At 41.0% G+C, this 21,224-nt stretch overlaps 2 protein-coding genes across 19 annotated transcripts in view; one reads left to right on the forward strand and one right to left on the reverse strand.

The window, feature by feature from the left end:
• CARF (calcium responsive transcription factor) overlaps positions 1-8,142 on the reverse strand; it is a 39,219-nt gene extending 31,077 nt beyond the window's left edge. For 15 of the 18 annotated variants that reach the window (XM_061456007.1, XM_061455922.1, XM_061455944.1 and 12 more), the window contains exons 1-4: positions 4,547-4,636; positions 3,503-3,624; positions 1,606-1,818; positions 367-487 (exon numbers count right to left, since the gene is read on the reverse strand). In XM_061456007.1, coding sequence (XP_061311991.1) covers positions 367-487; positions 1,606-1,818; positions 3,503-3,624; positions 4,547-4,574 — 484 coding nt within the window. In that variant the 5' untranslated portion in view covers positions 4,575-4,636. Of the gene's footprint in view, positions 1-366; positions 488-1,445; positions 1,501-1,605; positions 1,870-3,502; positions 3,627-4,546; positions 4,637-8,091 lie in introns of those variants that run through there. The other 3 variants (XM_061455998.1, XM_061456018.1, XM_061456027.1) reach the window with 3 other exon arrangements.
• Positions 8,143-8,361: 219 nt separating this feature from the next.
• WDR12 (WD repeat domain 12) lies at positions 8,362-17,044 on the forward strand. Its single transcript, XM_061455861.1, has 13 exons — positions 8,362-8,479; positions 8,570-8,664; positions 9,617-9,711; positions 10,341-10,447; positions 11,157-11,272; positions 11,685-11,839; positions 12,641-12,686; positions 13,451-13,536; positions 13,719-13,859; positions 13,970-14,075; positions 14,793-14,925; positions 15,674-15,746; positions 16,452-17,044. The coding sequence occupies exons 1-13, from the start codon at positions 8,439-8,441 to the stop codon at positions 16,527-16,529; spliced, it is 1,272 nt and encodes a 423-aa protein (XP_061311845.1). The 5' UTR covers positions 8,362-8,438; the 3' UTR covers positions 16,530-17,044.
• The last annotated feature ends 4,180 nt before the right edge of the window (positions 17,045-21,224 follow it).

Below are 21,224 nucleotides of genomic sequence, written 5' to 3' on the forward strand. Positions count from 1 at the left end.
ACTTCACTCAAAATTAAGTAAACAGTGGAGATCTGAAACTGATAGTACAGCTATCTGACTTGGCACAAACATCCTTATCAATGGTAAAGAAGGCAAGAAGCAGTTTGTGCTTAATATCTCAATCTATCCATCATATATCTAAAGTGAGCATAACAGCTTTTACTTCATGAGGCTTTTGCCAAACAGAAAACGTGGTGTGTGGGGTGCCAGATTCATAATCAGAAAGCAAATTTCATAAGTATGTATGTTTGTCTTATAACTGATAAGGAAAGGAAATACATACAAAGAAGATGCTTAAAAAGACATGATGCAGGATATGTTTAGTCACAGGAACACACACTCTCAAGTCCCACAGGTTAAACTCACCCTGCGTGCTGGTCACATCCAAAAGTTGGCCTTGAGGAATAATCACTTGGGCCATTCCTGGCTGGGTAGTAGGGATGACATGCAGCACCTGTCCATTTTCTGACTGGCTGGCAACAATCATCTGTAAGGCAATCACACAAAAGTATGAATGGCATTAGTTTGTATGGTGATCATCATGCAGCACAACTGGGTTTGCTTATTACCAGAACAGGAAATATTTTGGTTGCAATTATGGCATATAAATTAACATGATTTTATATAATAAAACCCCTGCCTATTTACTGTCCATTTCTTAAAATTACTCTCCCTCTTTTAAAATAGCTCTTTAATTAATTAAAGGGGAAAAAAAAAACAAACAACAAAAGAACCCCAAACCCACCCTCAGTGGATTCTACAATGAATTACACATTTATTTGAATCTTACACACTATTATTAAAGTTATCAAAAACCTGAAAGCCATTCATGGATTCACTGTGACCCCATTCTGGACTAGCAGAATTAATCACAACATATCGAATGTTGACCTTTACTCCTAAGAAACTGAACTCTATGCAAAAAATGACAGAAGAAAAGCTCCAGGACTTTAAAAATAAATAAATAAATTCTCCTAGAATTCTGGAAAACCTGTACAACTCCTTATGGTATATTTTCCCATATTTACCACTGACTTGTTCCCAACAATGTTACAAAGCCTACAATAACATAAAATATCATCTTGTTTCTAATTTCTTACACTTTAAATGGTGGAACAGTTTTTAGTAACAGCACAACACATGCCAACCAAGCCTTCTAGGCTAGAATTACCTTTTTACAAAGTAAGTGTTAAGAATTACAAGTAATGCTTTAAGCACATTAATTGCAGGCGGGTGGGAGGGAAGGAGAGACATATGGGTTAGCTTGTTGCTAATGTTCTAATCCCCACCCAGAAAACACAGATACACTTATTTCAGGGAACATCGGTAAAGCAGCAGTGGGAGAAGTATGAGATCTCATCGCACAGCTACATCCAGGCTTGATAATGACAAAAGACTAAGTTGTTTAATAAAATTAGTAATGGCTGGAAACAGGATTTGCCTACCTGAGGAAGAACAACTGCAGCATGAAGTGAACCACTGAAAAGTTTCACCTCCTTGCTAAAGTCTGAATCAGCTGTTGCTACAACAAACAAGCACCTTGTAAAAGAGTTTTTCAAAGAGCATCCTTGCCTCTCACACCTGACCTCTTTTCAGACAACTCACCATCGGTGCAGTGGGCCCTCCGAGGGGCTGCAGCTCATAGAGAGGCTGCCCCGTTTGGTCCACCAGGTGGGAGTCCTCTGTGGAGTGAGGCTGGGGTGGCAGGGCAGGCACAGCTGATGATGGAGAGCCCAAGAGGTGTACTGTGATGGGTAAGACTGGAGGAGAGTCACTCTGTCCAAACAATGGATCCCTGGAATCCATGCAGGTTAAATGCTTTCACAGAGGAAAAACAGTAAAATGTACTTTAATCTTGAGTAGAAATTTCTATTAAAGAAAAGAAAAATTGAAAAAGAAGGAAAGAAAGAAAGGAAAAAACATTTTAACCCAGTGTGCTGTATTGTATACTTGGAGGGAGCTCTCGTCCTTCTGATCAAGAGGCTACCAGCTAACACTACAGCTCTATTTTTTGCTTTCCATTTCTGATGAAAATGTATTCATGTTTCTGCTTCCTAGAACAAACCCTCTCTATTAAAGGGAAAGACAATCCCTTGTGACCAAAATCTGTTCCCTAAAACCATCATATCTACCCAGAATCTGAAAGAACTTATACCAAAACTGTCAAATACCTACCAACCTCATTTGACTTCAAAAGAAGTCCTAGACACTATTCCACTTCACCTTTACATACATGTATTTAGTTATGAAAACTAAAATTTCTACAAGTTTCGTTGATTCTTTACCACAAAATAAACATAAGCAACTCAAACCTTCCAATTCAAGGCCAAGAACTATACAGCACAAGACCAAGAATCAGATTTTGCAAGTCTCAAAAAATATGTACTCAGAGCTTATACTCCCCAAGCTTGCAGAATCAAGGTCTTAAAGCACATCCCATTTTGATTAAATTTAAACTTCAAGCACAAATGTCTTGTTGAAATTCTGACAACAGAAATATTGAACATGTAAAAATAACTGCAAACAGGCAGCCCACATGTATAATGTGTCAGGCTGTCATTTGGTCGATGCAAGGAGGAGTGCAGTTCATGTTATCTCTTGCAGCAATCACACAATCAACTGACATTTCTGCTGCAAAAATTTGTAAACTGTAAATCCAAAGAGTGGGGAAGAACGTTTCCAAATTTAATATTGAAGTCAGACCTGAGCCAAATAACCTAAAAATCCTTCAAGAATAAATCTGTGCTAAACCTGTCTATTGTAAACTCCACCAGAAAAGCAGCAAAAAATTGCACTAGTTATGTTAAAGACACTGTGCAGAGACCTTAAGCGTGCTACTGAATCATTACCTGAATCATATTTTGTCTTAGCTGAAGTAATGCAGAACATTTATGCACAGAAATCTGACTAGAAGTATCTGGTGATATTTGATAATGAATACATTAAACACTCCCCTTCCCCAATACCTACACAGGCATCCTGTGTCTGGATTATTTGCCACATTTGGTCACTAAGCAATTTAACCCAATGTTCAATTCATTAGCCGAATCTGTCATGCAGCCATCTTGAAGTAAATTACATCTGTTTTAAAGGGTTATAAAACAACATATAATGACATGAAATTACTACTGTTAGTCTACAGCAGGAAGCTTTGGGAAGGAAAAACAACAGATTCTCAATCACTCTTACTCCAAGGCATGTCACGAAGTACTCTTTTATTAAAGGATTTTTCTAACACAATAAAACATATTTCTTCAGCACTGTAACAGGTTCCATTAATACAATTACTAAAGGTTGTCGTTACATGCAACATCTGGATATTCATCAGTTCAAAACCAAATGGCACAAGAACCCAAGGGAAGGAACTTTTGCACTTTTTAAAAGACACAATGTACTACTATAAAGGCCGGGGAAAAAAACACTTCGATGAAATAACATACTGCAGGTTCATTAGAGAGGATGTAAAGAAAGTATCTACAAAGACAGGACATCCATACCTCACCTGAAAAACCTGATCCTTTGTTTCTGACTCTCCTGTACCATTACAGTTGCCTATGAACAAATCATTAGATCCTTCCATAGCAATGTCATGGTCAGCTCCATTTTCTTCCATTACAAGGTGACCTGAAAAAGTTACGAAATTTTATTTCAGCCTTCTGTACTTTAGCCTCAATCAAGACATTGCTTCAGGATTTTCTTTTGTCCTACAAATTTAGTCTTACAAGTTCTAACACTGTTGCAAGCTAACAGCAAAGCCCTCAAGAAATCCCTGCCTGTTTATCACTTTATTACTCACTGCAGAAAAATTTCCATGTGTTGCTCTAGGAGTGTAGTTTAGTGTCTTGTATAAGAATTTGCTAGACTTGTCTTTGCATACACAGATATAAAACACACATACACATTCATGATTTAACCTAAGTATATCCACAAGCATTCAACAACCATACACATCTAGAGAACACTCAATATTTAAAGATATGCCAGCACTGCTTTACAAAAATATTACTCATCTACTTCCATAATCAACAGACAGGATTTGTGTTACCCAAATCTGTCATGCAGCCATCTTGAAATAGATTGTTTGTTTTAAAGGGATATAAACCAACATCTAAATGAAATTACTATTGTTAGTCTACAGCAGTAAGCTTTAGGCACGAAAAATGCCAGATACACTAAATAAAATTTGGCATTAATTGTGATGAAACAGAAAAAGGCACTACTTCAAGGACCTCAGTTGCCCACAATAAACCATCAAGCAAACAGAATTTTGGACAGTGAATTGCTACATCCACAGGACACCCAAACAGTACACCCTTTAAAAGAGAGACCAATCGCACATATTCACCAGCAGTGAGACAAAAATGACAAATTAACTTGGCTCCTATGTTACTACAGTACATATATACTAGACTACATGCATGATATGCCAAACTGAATAACTTAATTCCTGCAGTTTGGAGTGAGGGAGGAGGAAAGGTGTTCAGGATTTTTCCCTTCAGTAGTTATTTTAAAGACAGGCAGCATTACACAAGCATGTGGCTCCTACCAGCTTTATCTTCTTCACTACACCACATAGAAGGGGTCCTGAAATGGACCTTCTTGGCTGTGATATTTTAACTGTTTACAACTTTAGTAAAAGGCTAGAAAATCACTCAAAAAGAACTACAACCCTTGAAGGACAAACTTATCTTGCTTTGCAAAGATACAAAGGACCACAGGCAAAGTTAATCTACATCTCCTTGGCTTTTGAAGCTGAATAAAGCACCCTGCTGATACAAACAACATTGAGAAATTAAGCTGCTCATATGCTCAATACACTAAATACTTTAATCTAAAGCAGATTTATTTTTCCATTTGCTTTTCAAGTGATGACACTCCAAAACCAAGTTCCAAATGAAGTTACCTCATGCTCACCAATCAAAAACCTTTGGATCTGAGAACAATTCTGAGCTGCTTCAGTTAAAGTGTCTGAAGCATGTTAGCGGCATATGAAAAAAGGCAGAAAGCTAGATTTCATCATCACCCCACCATTTTCCCTCAGTTAAAAGATTTCAAGAAGATATGTCAGTTTTGCCAAAGCAGCACATCTAGTTCTCCAAGATAAACTGAAGAGGTTTGTTCCAGAGATACCAATGGCATGTACCCTTAAGCATATATCCAGCTACAGAACACAAGGATCGCTGTACTGGGACAGACCCACAGCCCAATGTCCTGTATCTAACACTGGTTAATAATAAAGCTCAGGGGAAAGATTACAGCAGTAGGGCAAATATACAGTGATGTTTATCCCGCTTCCTCTCACAAGCAGCCCAGAAATAGCTGAAGTTTTATCTTTATGTTTAAAAAAATCCCTGTGGTACTTTTTTGCCTGTGATGTTGTCTGACCACTGCTCTAACCAGGCACATACATCACCCTGCACAATGAACTCCATGGTTTAACCATCCAGGTTTCATTAACTTGAGTGTTGTGCAACCCCAAGCAAAAAGATATTTTTGTCTGGAAGAAATACACTGTTACAGATACTTAAAAGTAAATACATAGGTAATTAATTAAATAACTGTATAATTATTGTGAACAGATTGCCCAAACAAGACAGTTAAATTCTGTATACATAAATGTGTGGATATTTTGTCATGAATGAGTAAACAACATACATACAAGTAGCTCTTCATATACTCTTTACATAAGTGCCACAAAAATTTCCAGTGTAACACCATCATATCCCACGTTTAACAATGGGCTGAAGGGAAACACGGGAGTTTAATATTAGTGTAGAATATAGCTGTATCATCAGTACATACATCAAACAGACAGCTCTTTATGCCTCAGCTTTAGCCTTAACCCAAACCACTCTACAGGCTGCCCTCCATGAAGTCTACCACTCCAAGGCAGTTTCCAACCCAGTTAGCACCACTTTGTTTGCTCTGCCTCCCTTTGGGAAGCACTCTGCTCAAAATAAAGGGAAAACTATGGCTATTGCTATCCTTGGTTCAACTCTACAAAGACAGTAAGCAACCACAGAAGCAGCAAGCACAGGCAAATGGAATTAACCATCACGAGCATTTTATGTAGGATCTTCAAGACAGCAAACATGCACTGCAATCTAGCTTACAATTACCATCTGTGGTTCAATTCCACAGACAAATTGGCTGATAGTTCAAGATCATTTAGCAAAACACAGGAGGCAGCAAGATCTCCATTTATTTAGCCATCAAGAATTGCCATGATAACACAGCTGTCAAAGCCAGGGGCACCTCTTGCATATGCTAGGTCTTCACTGGCTGGTATCCACATACACAACTTGTGTAACATCAGGAACTGTCAGCAGGAGCAGGATTTCTTGCTCTGAGGTGAGCTTTTCTCCTAACAGTTGCAATCTCCTCTGTAATGGAGAAGCCCTCATACTGATTCTCAATATACAAACTTTTAAAGACAATAACAGAAAAGTCAAGCTGACATTACTTTAAAATCCTATCATTGACCAGTCACGCCTCTGCTCTGCCTTAAGGCAAAGTATTTGACTTCTATTTTCTTGCCTCCAATCCTTTATTCTATGTAACGCCTATACCTACGAACTACAAGCAGTGGTCCCTAAAAATACACCAGATTTGATTGACATAATTGTAAGGCCTTCTATGAATGCCTGCTTCTACCTTCCCTCAGTTATGAGGCCCCATTGTAAAGTCAACGTGCACCCAAATCCCACAGGGAAGTGCAGCCTTTTGAAATCACAGGACTAATTATTTTAACACCGAGTCAACATTGGAAGATGTTAGTAATAAGAAGAAACCTAAACTGTAGAAACCAGGTAAGTCTGTTATGATAATAAGTGCATCCTACCTAGGAATACCTGTCCAGGCAGGAAGGAGGCAATTCTCTTAACAGTTTTGAAGATTCAAGTCTTCAATGCATACCCATTAAAACCAAAAGAGAATCAGAGCTTGACAGTGTAAGTTCATGTTTTCAGCAGTTCTGACAGCAATATTCCCCATTCCAGTTTTATTTTATACTTTTTGACAGGAAATATGTACAGTATAATGCCTCACCCACAATCTTTCTTGGGATTTCCATTAAATGCTTAGAGGTTTTTTGTAATGATTTTAGATAATTGCATTGCTCACAACAATTAAACACTCTCTCTGAAAAAGTTACCTCTGACGATGTATCTCTACCATCATTATGAAGGACATGGACTACAGTAAAACTCAACAGGAAGAAAATCAGGGCATAGTGATAGTAAACGAGTTACACTTAGCTTTATATTAACTTGTACCAGGTTTGAGACTTAGCTTCTTCCTGTCATAGAAGAGCAGGTACATAGGGTTAAGAGTGCACAGAAGGTCTAGGGACTCCTGCCTAAAAGGTCTCCCCAGTTGGTTTTGTGCAGTTAACACAAGTACCTGGAAAACGCAACTCTGTCAATCATGCTGACCGCGTCAGACCTTTTAATTACACTTAAGAAAGAGATGAGATGTCAGAGTCCCACAAAACCCTGGCCAGCTCTAGCAAGCTGCCCCAACGGGAGTCACCACACAGGGAAAGCTCAACTGCTCCCTGAGAGGCCACAAGCATCTGTCAAAAAAGCAGAGGAAGCGCGCATATAAACCGAACACGCAGCGGGTACTCACACAAGCAGCCTTCTCTCCAAAGACCTAATTCCCTTACAGCTTCTTTTAAAGTCCGGATGCGTCCCTTTACATGCAAAGAAACACAACCTACACCCAGACGACACCAGCAGCAGCGAACGCTCCCGCTCCCGACTACAGCAGCGCCGCAGGGAACTGCTCACCGCCACAAAGCCGGTACGACGGGGTGGGCCGGGCTGCGCAGTGCCGTAGGGAACCCCCGCTGCAGCGGCGCAAGGGCCTGCGAGTGCCTCAGGGAAAACGCTCCTCAGCCTCCTCCTCAGGGGAGCCGGGGGCGCCCCACACCATCAGCGCCATGCCTCCCACAGCGGCTACAGTCCCCCACCCACCACCCCCACTACTACTACTACCTCCCCAAGAGGAGAGCGCTCCCGAAGCCCGGTCGGCCCTGCCGCCGCCAGCTCCGCGGGGAGTAGCGGAGCGCCCAGAAGGGGTATACTCAACCTCGGCTCTGCTCCGGCAGTCACCGCCATGCACTGCACACCGCCCCTCCGCGCAAGCGCGCTCTCTAGGCGGGAGGTGCGAGGGGGCGCCGGGAAGGGCCCGCGTGAGGCATGCTGGGTGCTGTAGTCTCCGCCGCTACCCGGCGCCGCGCAGCCCGCTGTGCGCACGGCCGGCGGCGGCTGCAGCAGCTCCAGCAGCGGTAGCAGCAGCGGCTGAGCGAGGCCGGGCCAGCCGGGCCGAGGGAAAGAGCCTCGGCGGGGCCGGAGCGCTGCCGGCAGGCGGGTGGGAGGCGGTGCCCCGGGGGCGGGCACGGCTAATCGCGGCACGTGGTCGGGCGCAGCAGCATCATGGCGCAGCTCACGGCGCGGTTTCGCACCGAGAACCGCAGGTGAGCGGGCGCCCGCCTGGGCCTGGGGGGTGTGCGGTGGGTTTGGGGCGAGAGTAACGCAGAGGCGGTAACGGCGCTGTGTGCCCGCAGGTACGCGGTGGAGGATGTGCCCTTCTCGGTGCCTGCGGCCTCCGAGACCACAGACCTCAGCCAGCTCATCAACAAGCTGCTGGCGGCCGGCAACGGTAGGTACCGGGACCGGGTCTGGCTTAGGGCCTGCTCTGCCATGGGGTGATAAGTTCCACTTACTGCCCCTGTTTCTGACCGCATGCGCCGTCTGAAGCCGCCCGCTGCCCGCTGCACCGAGCGAGTCGGGCTGAGCTTGACTTTTTGTAGTGCATGGGGCTGCAAGCGAGACGGCTCAGGGCAGACCCGGGCAAGGAAACGTGCTGTCAGAGTCAGAAGCAGCACCCTGGTACCCACAGGCCCCTCAACCCTAGCTGCTCTTGCCTTTCTGTTCTGTTCTGGCCACCCGGAGTAAGGCACACTTTGAACTCATCAGATAGCAGTGATGGTGGGCAGTTCCAAGAGAAAAGCTGGACTAGTGTTTGCCCAGCACCACAGACCAAGCTACCCCAGCAAATGGTAATTGAAGAATTCTCCAAACCCTGGCAAAACTAATGAAAAAAACCAAAGGTTTTTGGTTGTTAGGAAAGCCTTTGAGAAGAGCTCCACCATTTTGCAAATGCCAGCTGACATGGGCCTGACTGACTTGAAAGATTTTTTGGGGAAAAGACACCTATGGAATGTTAAGAAATCCCATTTTCCATGACAAAGTAGACTAACTGTATTCCAAACTGCTGAGACTTCTACTAGTTGCTTTTAACTCATGAAATTGCAAGCAACCTGGAAAACTAGTGCACAAAGCAATGCTTTTGTTGAAATACGGGGCCTGTGTCAACTGTGCCGTTACAGAGGAAGAAATATGAACCCAAATTTCTGCTGCCTCAGATAGAGGCCTCTAGCTAGCAGTGATAAAGATGAGAGCTAGCAGTGGCAACGTCTGTACAGGACAGTGGTGAAGCACTGCTGTGGTTTGGTTAGCTACAGAGAAAAGGATTTAAAAAGTGGTGCTGTTCTGGATGGTGTCTGGTAGGTGCTGACACCTGGACATGGATTTTTCCTAATGTGTTTCAGCGGATCACAAATATGTGGAATTCGACTTCCTTATCAATGGGCAGTTCTTGCGAATGCCACTGGTCACGCACATGGAAATGGAAAATATCTCCACAGTAAGTCATATTCAGTTTCTCCCCATTTTGGACAATAGAACAGACTTGGCCAGTTTACTTCAGTCTGATTTAGGTATTACACTGTCGTCCTGACTAGGTAGGTTTCCTTACTCAGTTTTACTTCTTTTCCAACTTTCCCTGCATTTTTAAGTCCATTCTGGAGCACAGAGTGATTAGAGAGTATGAGCAGTGCAAGGAACATAATTATCCAAACTGTTGTCTATATACAGTTCAGAGGGGAAATTCTTGTCTTATTCAGTTCATCACTAACGTATTTTTGTCTCTTGTTCCATTAGTTGCATTGGGGATAATGAGGGAGGTTAGCATTAGCTTTAGAAAATACTATGAAATATTGTAGACACCAGTTTTATGTGGGTAAATACAGAAGAAGAGGAACCCGAGAAATTGCTTGCTTTTGTTTCCAGCTTGCTATTCATAGTGATTTGATAAAAATACAGGTAACAGTATAGTTTAGACACTTTATTCCACTAATGTAGCAAAGGATTCAGATACCAAGATCTTTACCCAATAACCTTGTATATTTTGTGTTAGCGTTAACTATTGCTGCTATTGAGTTAAAAAAAAAAACAAACCCATCCTAAATAAGTATATTTTTTCTGTGAGCACAGGAAGAAGTGGTGGAAATAGAGTATGTGGAGAAATACATGGCCCCTCAGCCAGAGGAGTGCATCTTCCATGATGACTGGATCAGTTCTGTTCAAGCTACTGAAGAATGGTACTGCACTAAGCCCATTCTAAGTTTTGTCTTGCTTATTCTTGTTGTGTGCAGAGGACACCATGGTGTCAAATGAAGGAGTATTCTGTCTCTTTAATATCTTTTCTCCCCCCCAATTTGTTCTGTGTTTTAGTTGTTTTAATCTGTCAAGTCAGTCAGCTGCTTGCTTTTGTAAGCAGTTCAGTTTTAATGCTTTGTGCTGACGGTGACTTTAATGCAAGTAGAAAAAAAGCTATAGAGTCACTGAGCGTGATACTGTTAATACAAACGCTGTTTATTGTTCTTTCACTTAAAAGGACAGCAAGCATTCCTTAGCTCTTATTTTAGCTTAAACCCTTGACTTCAAATGTGACATTAATTAGCAACAAATATAATAGCATACCTTTATGCAGAGCTTTTCTTTAAAAAAAAAGCCACAATAATTGTCTTTTTCTACTGTATGTTTCTACTGTATGTTCTCATTCATTTTCCAACTAACTAGACAATGTTCCTCTATTAAGTAATGGTTTGAAAATGCTTTGATATCCTCTAGTAACACATCAGGAATAACTCTCTTTTATTTCAAATTACATAAGTGATTTTAAGCCTGAGCAGTTACTATGCTATTATTTTTTAAGTTTCTGGTTAAGGGGGTTTTGTTTGGGGTTTGTTTGGTTGTTTTTCCATAAAAACATTGTTAGTTTTAACAACAATGTTTCAAATCCTGTAGGATATTAACTGGCTGCTATGATCAGACTGCTCGAATCTGGTCTTTGGAAGGAAAATCCATCATGACAGTAGCTGGGCATACAGAAGTAGTGAAGGATGTGGCATGGGTAAAGCAAGGTCAGTATATATATCTTAGGGGAGTAGTAATAGTTTGATTATTGAAGGAGAAATGTCAGAATTCCTCAAGTATGGATATTTAATTATGTAAATGCTAGAATTATTTCTGTGTCCGTCAGTGATGGTAGAAATTAAGTCATGAGGTGAAACAGTCCTTTAACAGTAATAAGTTAGTTTGTACTAACACCAGTACAGTTAGTTCAACATATAAGTTGTCTATCTATCTTGCAGACATCATTAGCAAATATTCGTATGTATGCTTATTGTACTTGCAGGGTAACATGATGTAAATAGATATATGTATGAGATTCTACCTGCTGTTTCTTCTTGGACTAGAATAATTGCATATAAACTATAATGACTTTGGAAAGCTGAGTTGGGTGCAAGCATGACTTTTTTTTGTCTTCCTCAGATAGTTTATCATGCCTATTACTCAGTGCTTCTATGGACCAAACCGTGCTGCTGTGGGAGTGGAACGTGGAGAAAAACAAAGTGAAAGCCCTTCACTGCTGCAGGGGACATGCTGGGAGTGTAGACTCTATAGCTGTTGATTGCACAAGAACTAAAGTGAGTGACTCCTGGAAAGAAACATTTGTCTTCTGGGATGTTAACAGCTTGTATCTCATAAGCCATCTTTTTGTCCCTTCATAGGGACAAAAGTCATCATGTTATTTTTGTACTACTCGTCATGTTGTTATGACTGACACACTAAGTCTCTAGTCTTGTTATAAATGGTGGTTACTGAAGATCAAGAGTGCTATATCAGTGCCAGGCCATCGTTTCAGTAATGTGCTTAACCTCTAATATCACAAAAAGTTGAGGTGACTTAGATAGTACAAGCCGTTATACTGCTGCTTTTGACTTCTGTGAGTGAAGCTGAATGGTTATTTTCCTTTTATTTCCTATATTTCCTTTTAACACACATGAATTTTGTGTTATAATGAAGTATTTTCAAATTTGGCCTAAGTTTTCACAGTTGTTTTGGTGGGGAAAAACATTTTCCGTCTGTACTCAGAAAAAGCAGGTGGTAGAAGAGGTTCTTTCCCTTTATCAAGGAGTTCGGCAGGTTAAGAGCACACATGCCAGAGGTGGAGTTACAGCTCTCATCCTGAGTCAGTGTCAGACAGATTAAAGGAAAACCATTTAGTGCTGAAGGAAATAAAGACTTTTTTTGTGCGTATTTTTCCTGCAAAGGAGGAAAAAAGAATGATCAATGCCAATGCCCAAAACATGGTTTTTCTTGAGGAGCTCTGTGCTGTTCTTTAGGAGCTATAGCCCATTGGTTAATTTTTGAAGCAGAGAGCGTATTTTGTGTGGCTTACAATGTCTGTCTGGGTCAGCTTTTAATAAATGTTTTCTTTCATACAGTTCTGCAGTGGATCCTGGGACAAAATGTTAAAGATCTGGTCTGCAGGTAAGATAAGTGTATGATGGGATTCTTGGCTCTTAAAACAACCGGAAAGATGGATATCCAAATACTTCTTTCTTTAAGAAAAGTCGAGTCTGTAACATAAAAGCATGCTAGAACTTTTTCTGGTAAGGCTGTACATCACTATACCAAGTTCCTGGTTGGGTTGGTAACACAGCTTCAGACACGGTATCAGCTGTGTGCTGATGTTTATTTTATTCAGAACACAGTAATTTTCCATTTCTTTTTAATGGATTCATGTAAATGTGCAGGTTTGAGTATAGATTTCTTATACATCAAAAGTTTATGGGTTATTTTCCTGTTTATTACTGTTGCCGTAACATGGAGGACAGTAAGATGATCAGGACTTTTCTAGAAATGGAAACTAATCCTTTATCTGAATGCTTTCTTTCACTGTTCCAAGTCATACTCTTTCAGTTTCAGAATGTGTAAGTAGGTATTATATCTAAAAGAAAAGCCTGTATTATCACACCTGACTGACTGTTGGAATTTTCCAGGAGTAAAGGGGGCCTTAGAAATTCATTGCAACTTCATTTTAAAACTACGTGACTTGGAGAACATCACTTAATTTGTATCATTTTCCTCTCTCTCAAAATGGAGATAATAGTGACCTGATCAGAGATGTAAGGTTAAAATACTCACGCATCATAGACGGGTTAGGTACTGTAAATATGGGGGTTTACTTAATTAATTACATGGAAATGCAATTCAGAAACCTCTAGATCAAGTCTGACTGTCTTCTGTCACAGTACCTACAGATGAAGAGGATGAAATGGAAGAAGCAGCTAACAGACCACGGAAGAAACAGAAAACTGAACAGTTGGGACTAACAAGGGTAGGTTTTATCCAGAACCTTGTTTTAGTGTGGCCACACAAAGTAATTTCTCTTTGTTAAGAGTGACTAAAAACTTCTGGTGTTATGCCTCAGGCTGATCAAACATGTATTGCTGTTGAAAGAACAGATTATTTTTTTTTTGAGGATATTCAATCTAATCTCCTTTTACCTTTTAATCCCAGACTCCCCTGGCAACCCTCTCTGGCCACACAGAAGCTGTCTCTTCTGTGCTGTGGATAGATGCTGAAGAAATCTGCAGTGCGTCGTGGGACCACACCATTAAACTCTGGGATGCTGAGACTGGAGATCTCAAATCAACCCTGGTGAGATCATGATACTTTATCTGCGGGTTCAGCTCAAGTCCAGCACAAGGAGAAACAGTTGTGCTAGGTAGTGCCGCCTCTCTTAGAGTTACTGTTTTCTTTTCTGACAGACAGGAAACAAAGTGTTTAATTCTGTCTCCTACTCACCGCTGTGTCGTCGCCTCGCATCTGGGAGCACTGACAGACACATTAGGCTATGGGATCCTCGCAGCAAAGGTGAGCTAAAACATGCATGTTCTCAAAGGTGTGTGTTCAAAATCAGAACTTCCTCCTGTTGGGAGGCATCTCACAGGCTGTCCTGCTCCCTGCGCTTGAAACAAGTCATTTGTGGGCTTTTGCTGAATACAAAGTTAACGTCTATTTTCTGTAATCTGATGCAAGATTTGTTTTGATTTCTCACCTGATAATTTAGTAAACTCGGCTTAGGATTCCCTTTTTTCCCCTTAAGTTGGTTGGACCATCATTAAATTGAGACAGTCACTTTGTTCTAGTTTAGCGGTGCCATGTCTGACAGGACTGCGGTTAACTTATGACTAAGCCTACCAGATATATTTCATAGGCACGTTTTCTTATTTAGCTTCTATAAATGTAATGTAATCTTATATGTTGATAATAAAAGCTTGTTTTGTTGGTTGTTTTTTTCCCCAAAAAATCTTTGAAAAGAGAGTTTAATGACAAGAAAATACACACTGAGAGTTGCTTGGGTTTGTTGTCCCCAACCTCTCCCCTGAACTTGTGTGGCTTTCGGTTTTGTTTGCTTTCTTTAAGGCTCACTTTGATTTTTGAAGTTAGATAAGTTTTTTCCCACCAGTAATTCTATCTTGAACACAAATACGCTGCTGACTGCTTTTCTCACTGAAGTTTGATGCATCTTAAAAGTGCTGGTTTCAGCTGGCAGCTACTGATATCTTTTTTTCCTTTCATTCTGTTCAGATGGCTCCTTGGTTCTGCTGTCTCTGACATCTCACACTGGCTGGGTGACATCTGTGAAGTGGTCACCTACCCATGAGCACCAGCTGATCTCTGGTTCTCTGGACAACATTGTGAAGCTCTGGGACACAAGGAGGTAAAATAAACACGGCATTCAAGCTTATGGGGTCAGCTAACATAATGAAATAGCAAAAGTAGTCTGAGACATTCTGTGGAAACTTCTGTGGCGTTTGTGAAAATCCTCTAGGTTTTAGGAGTCAAAAGGAAGAAAAATACTTGTAGTTTACCCAAGGATCCATGGCTTAACATCTGAGAGGGCTGTATGAGACTTACCTGGCATTAACAGTAGCATTGATTGACATGAGGGGGCAGCAACCATAACATTGCTACTCGGATTAGGAACAGCAGATGGTCTGCTAACCATTCCTCTATTTTAAGGAATAAAATACATTCTCTGAAGCATGTATTTTTGCCTAATGGTGTGAAGTTTCACTTGATACTTTTTTCAGACCTTTCATTACAAATTTCTAAGCAATGAAATAGTTTGCATTCAGAAGACATAAATGGCTTTTCTGGAAAATGCACACACTTAAACAGCATCCACATGTGGAAGAAGGAAACTATATAATAAACCGTTCCTGACAAGCAGATTGATTAAATTTCAGTTTCAAGTTTGCAAGCAGGTGAAAAATGTTGCTGCTTTTCTCTTTGGGGAATGTAGGAGAGGTTAACACTGATGTGATCAGCCCTGGAGAAAGCACAGATGGTAGATAGCTGAAAGTGTTTATAACTGCTGATAGTATTTCTACCAGGGAGCAATTTTGTCTTCTGTGATTGCTCACGTAACTACGAATGAGTGACTGTAAATACTTGTCTTTTATCAGTTGCAAAGCTCCTCTGTATGACTTGGCTGCTCATGAAGACAAGGTTTTGTGTGTGGACTGGACAGAAGGAGGGGTAAGAATTCAAAGAGCAAATTGCTCACTTTACACACATGGGGGCTGCAAGCGGTTGTGAACCGTTTTTCCTTTTATGCTTAAAGATGGAAGAGAACAGGAAGTTTTAATTGTGCTGTGGTTGATACTGGGTTGATAAATGGGTGTCACTGTCATATGTGCTGCGGCACTTCCCCATGCTACTGTGTAAAGGAGGAGGCTGGGAGTTTAAGATCTGTAGGATTAAATGGGAGTTACATTGAATTCCAAACAAGGAGAGACATGAGAACAGCACCACACCTTGCTGAGAAAATGCAAGTTCCAAGGTACTGTTTGCTGCCATGGAGACTGAGGCAGCAGCATGAACTGACAGCTGGGATATGGCAGTGCAGGTAGAGGAGGGGAAACTATATAACAAGCTGTTCCGCTATTTGTCATGGTACACACATGTATAAAACAAGAGAAAAGCATGTTGTTAATGCTCTAGTTTCTCATTGTGGCTCCTGTTCTCAATAAAAGCTTTACAGATTTTCCTGCAAAAATTTTGTTTCTAATTTACGAGGAGGATAAGAGACAAAGTAGCTTCTGCACTTTGAATCAGGGTTTTAGTCATGCAATAATAGTTAATTATTTCTGTCTTCAAAGGAAAGAAAACAAGGCCTCAACTTGGGTGTAGGTAGTTTGTTTAGTTCTGCTACTAATCACAGTTTTCTTTTTCCCTCATCAGCTGCTATTGAGCGGAGGTGCAGACAACAAACTGTATTGCTACAGATACCCAACTACAGCCTCTGATGTTGGAGCATGAAGGTCAACAGCCAGAAGACTTGAAAAAAGATGAGAAGATTCTTGCAGCAGTTGTTCTCTCTGAAGAAAGGAGTTTCTTGTTGCTCAGAGCACTGTTCCTGTTTTTTATTGGTAACCTATAATCCATATTTATCACAGGAAAATGGCCACAAGCAGTTACAAATGTGATTAGCCTGAAACAAAGCAAAGTGTTTCCTCCCTTTTGATGGCTATTTGTATAGCTCTTTTAATAAAGAGTAAACTGCTCCTGCTACTTACAGAAAAATTACTCACTCGATTAAATTATTATTTTTTAGTTTACCTTCTTTGCCCTGAAAAGAAAAAATAAAGCTTTTATCTACAGTTCAGTCCTAGTGCCTCGCTTCAGGTAAATGTCAGAATTAGCTCTCCTTTCACTACAGCTGTTGGCAATTCTTACAATTAGGTCCTTAACTGGTGATCCCAGGTTTCCTTCTTGGATGAAAACTTAGTATGTTTGCAGTGCAAATGGTTTGATATAAAGGAACTTGACAGATTTACTGGCAGATGAAATATTCCATACTTCTTTTGTTGCTCATAAGTTACGGCTGTACATTATATGTATAGAAACAAATGGAGCATCACACAGAGAAGGCAGAAGAAAATTAATTTGTTCATAGAATGGATACAAAAAGTTGCAATAGTTTTTATGTTGATAGAGGGTAAGAACTATCCAAACAGGCTCATCTTATCTGCTGGTCAGCTTGCTTTTACTTCAGCATTTAAATGAAAAAAGCTCTTACTGCAGTTTGTTAGATGCCATATATGCGATGTTAAACCAGCTCATCCGTGTGTTTAACAGTGTGAAGCCAAAGCTTTCAGTAAGTGTAAGACATATACAGCACAATCAAGTCAAAATTCTGACCAGCATGGACAAGTTCTGAGCAAGCAGCTTAAGAAATAACAGCAAAAGTATGGAGAAAACAGCAAGCATACAGTGGAAGGATCTGCATGTCAGGTAGTGCAACTAAGAGACTAACCTTTATTTACTAATGCTCCTTACAAGGAATTAGTTGTCTTGCCATCATCTTAATATCCAGGTGCATGTTCTTAGTGTATATGCTTCATCCTTTCTAAAGCAATAAACACTTTCATACCTTAATCCAGAAATGAGGGGGTTTTTCTTACTTAAACTATTCCTTTAAAACATGGCCTTCTGTTTACTCCACAAACTAGAACTTGCAAATACGGTGTGAATAACTATTCTGTTTTGTAAACCTATCAAAAACATGAAGCATTTTTTGAGCACGAATTTAGTATGTGCTAGAACATGCAGCATTCCTTCGTCCCCACCCTTAGAGATGTGTGTGCTCGCACAGGCACATTTGTGGATACACTAGTCTGGTCTAGCAATCACTGGCCTCATATTCATAGAAGTTTAAAAACCTTGTAGTATGAAAACAGAAGTGACTAATAGCCTCTTTAGGTAATCCTTAATCCAGTGTACCTGACTTTTGGAGGTCTTAATGAAGTTTGGAGATGTTTTTTAATGGAAAGCAAGGAAGGAAGTTTGGAAAATTCCTTCATTTCAAGACTCCCAGTGACCCCTTAATGTAAAGTCTTGAGCTATTTTGTGTATTATAAGAAGCACTCATTTTATTACAGTTTTTCTTCCAGATATGTTATGGTTGAGCACAGCTTTTAGAATTACTGTGGCATTTTGCAGTCAGAGAGCTGTGAAGCATCTCCAGCCAAATCAGCTGACAAAAATAAGTGGGTTCTCTTCCATGCATGTGCCTAAAGGTAACCTTCATGTGGTTAAGACTTAATAAATAGTTTTTAAAAATGCCATGTCACGTGGACTGTCAGCTTAGTTTAGAAAGATTAGTGTTATTTAGACCTATATGAAGTCCCAGCTGGCATTAATGGTTTCAGTTTCAAACACTGAATCTATTTGATCTACTACACTAGTTACCTGTAGTAACTACACAGAGTGTAACCAGAAAGATTTTGACAAACCACAGTTCAGAAGCAGGAGGATTTTTACACCTTCCTCTCACTTGGGGTTCTCTTACTTGGAAAAGTACTGTGTCAGACACAAAAAGCAGCAACTAATTAAACTATATTGACATTATGAAGCAATACCAGCATAAGTACAACATATTTTTGGAAGAGATCCATGCTATCACTGTCTACAAGTTATCCTGGAACCCACAGAAATACTTTTCAGATTTGGCTGACAGTTCTTTGGAAAATCTCTAATCTTAATTCAAGCATTTCCGTGAGAACATTTGTTTTCTTCCAAACATGCAGTTCTTTCCTTTAAAGTAATGATGTGAAATTGGAATGGCCAGCATGAGTAGATTTGAAAATTGCAAAAGAACTGAGTCAAAAGCAAACTTAGTCTTCCAGAACCAGGGTGCTGATGGTGATTCTACTCACAAAAATACTTCCCCCAAGAAACAATCCACCATTTCTGCATATGTTTAGTGCCCCAGTAACATAATACAGAGCAGCAAAGAACTTTTATGTACAACAGTTAGTTTTCCTTAAACATCAAAATGATGCTACAGGTGAGGGGAACAAAGACAATAGTCAACTACTGCATGTTTATTTGTTGTATCAATGGGGGTGGGAGGCAGCTCAGTTTGGTTTTGAGAGGTTGTGCAATACTTTGGTCTGTTTCATCTTTTCGTTCTCCACTGACACCTGCCATGAACTGTTAGCTTCACTAGCGCACATGTGCTGCCTCTAAATACAGTTCAAACAACATCATGCATTAAGATGTGTTAAAAGTGTCAAGACAAGCGTTCACCTGCTTGGACCTTAGTTTAGTGTCACACTTGCGTTTTCTGTTCACGTGTTTGCTTTTCCCCAGCTAGTTCTTTCAGCTTTCCTCTTGCTTTGAGACTTTCATCTTTGCTTCTGGACAACTGCCACCGCTTTCCTACGGGCAGCCCTGGACAGAGCACTGTTTTTTATTTCTTGCTGGCATTCTGTTTAGTTTTTTAATCTTTAATTTCTCAGCCTCCCCCAACTGGGGGATTGGACTGAAAACAAGGGGAGGGGGAAGGAGACTCCAAGTGTTCCAGTGAAAGTGACACACAGCCTAAATCGGCACATGTGGGTAATGCCATTGACTATGTTATCACCCACAAGCTCAGCACCTTTTCCACAGACCCCCACCAGGGAAGGTCCTGTTGGCTCACCCAGAGCGCTGCAGATGGCAGCCTCAGCCCACATGCTGGTCACGGCTTTGAGACCCCCAAACTCACCTTAGATACTCACCCCCCAGTTAGATCCTTTGCTGCTGGACCCTCTTGTCTGGGTGTGAGCTGCTGAGGAGGGCACTGCATGCTCTGGAGGCACAGACAGAGCATGCAGGAGAGGACAGGCTGACTGGAGATAGTGGATTTCTTAGGCTGCATTTTCTATGAGTGTAGGACAAGGATGCCCATCTCCAGCCAGCAATTCTCTGCCTGTTCCTGTCAACGTACAGCCCACAGCCTGGTGGTGAGGTTTCTCCTTAATGAAAATAAACTGATAAGGAGTTTAAAATGAGGTTTGTGCATGTAATTGTGGCAGGCTGTCCTGTCATGCCATCCCTGCTGCACCTCTGTGTGATAGTTAAATGGCTGAAGACAGCTTTTCAGAGAGCAAGGCTAAAGATCCTGTTCTGATGGGCAGAACTATAACTTACCTTTGATTTATAACCCAGCATCCAAGCAAACAGGATGGCTATTTCACTAGTTTAGTATCAAGTTCCCTTGCAGTTGACTCCAGCTCAGATGAGAGAAGCACGGAGATACAATGAGCTGCACAGGCTACTGTGTTGGATAGCAACAAGTTATGCTGCAATTCATATGCTAAAAAAGCCCAACTGAGTTAGAATCACCGATTTTTTTTTCAACATAAGCACATTGGCAGAGATCTCAAATTAGGGGCAAAACTTGGGTTAAAATTAATTGTCATGAAAGCCAATGTAAATTGTCCTGTAAATGGCATGAAATGAGTGGCTTTTCAGCTGCCATTGAGGAGCTGGCTGGGCTTGGTGTACGAAAGGCAGCTGCTCCGTCTGGATGAGTCTACCAAGCCATCCACATGAAGATACGTTCCGTGTGGAATGCTGAACACACAACTCAGACCACAGAAATGTCAGTTCTGTACCAGTTATAATATTCATATTCCAAACTTCAAAATGCCAGCTTTGCATAGCTCTGCAGTTTATTCCATTGGGCAACCAGGAGCCTGTGATCAACAGAGATCTTAGTGTTCATTTAAATTCTGTAGAACTAAGCAAACATCAAAATAAGTGTTTTGTGATTGCTACTGAGACTTTCAGCTTGTGGGTTAAGCAAATAAATGTCTTTACATGTTTGAAACAATCTCTGAATGCAAACCAGAATTCGCAAAAAGCTGTACAGAGAAATATTCCAGTTACAGCAAAATATCGCAATAATGTATACTATTTATGCAAGAGAGTCCCCCCTCATCACACTTTCTATTGTCTATAGTCTCTAGAGTAAGGAAGGTCTGATCTTCAGTCAGACTACAGCTGCTGTAAATTGCATGTGAGAGATGGTTGAGGTCACTTGGAAGAGCATTTGGGAAATGCTCTCTGCCCTAACAACTCTCCTTTAACTCTGTACCCCAGCTGCTGAGAAACACTTGTGTTTGATACACACACGCGCACGCACAGAGCTGTCATGGATAAATGCACACAAGACATGTCAGAACA

This window comes from Pezoporus flaviventris, unplaced genomic scaffold (genome assembly GCF_033815535.1).
Source record: "Pezoporus flaviventris isolate CSIRO_AGI_PZ_B2104156 unplaced genomic scaffold, CSIRO_AGI_Pfla_v1 ptg000001l, whole genome shotgun sequence".
Classification (NCBI taxonomy): Eukaryota; Metazoa; Chordata; class Aves; order Psittaciformes; family Psittacidae; genus Pezoporus; species Pezoporus flaviventris.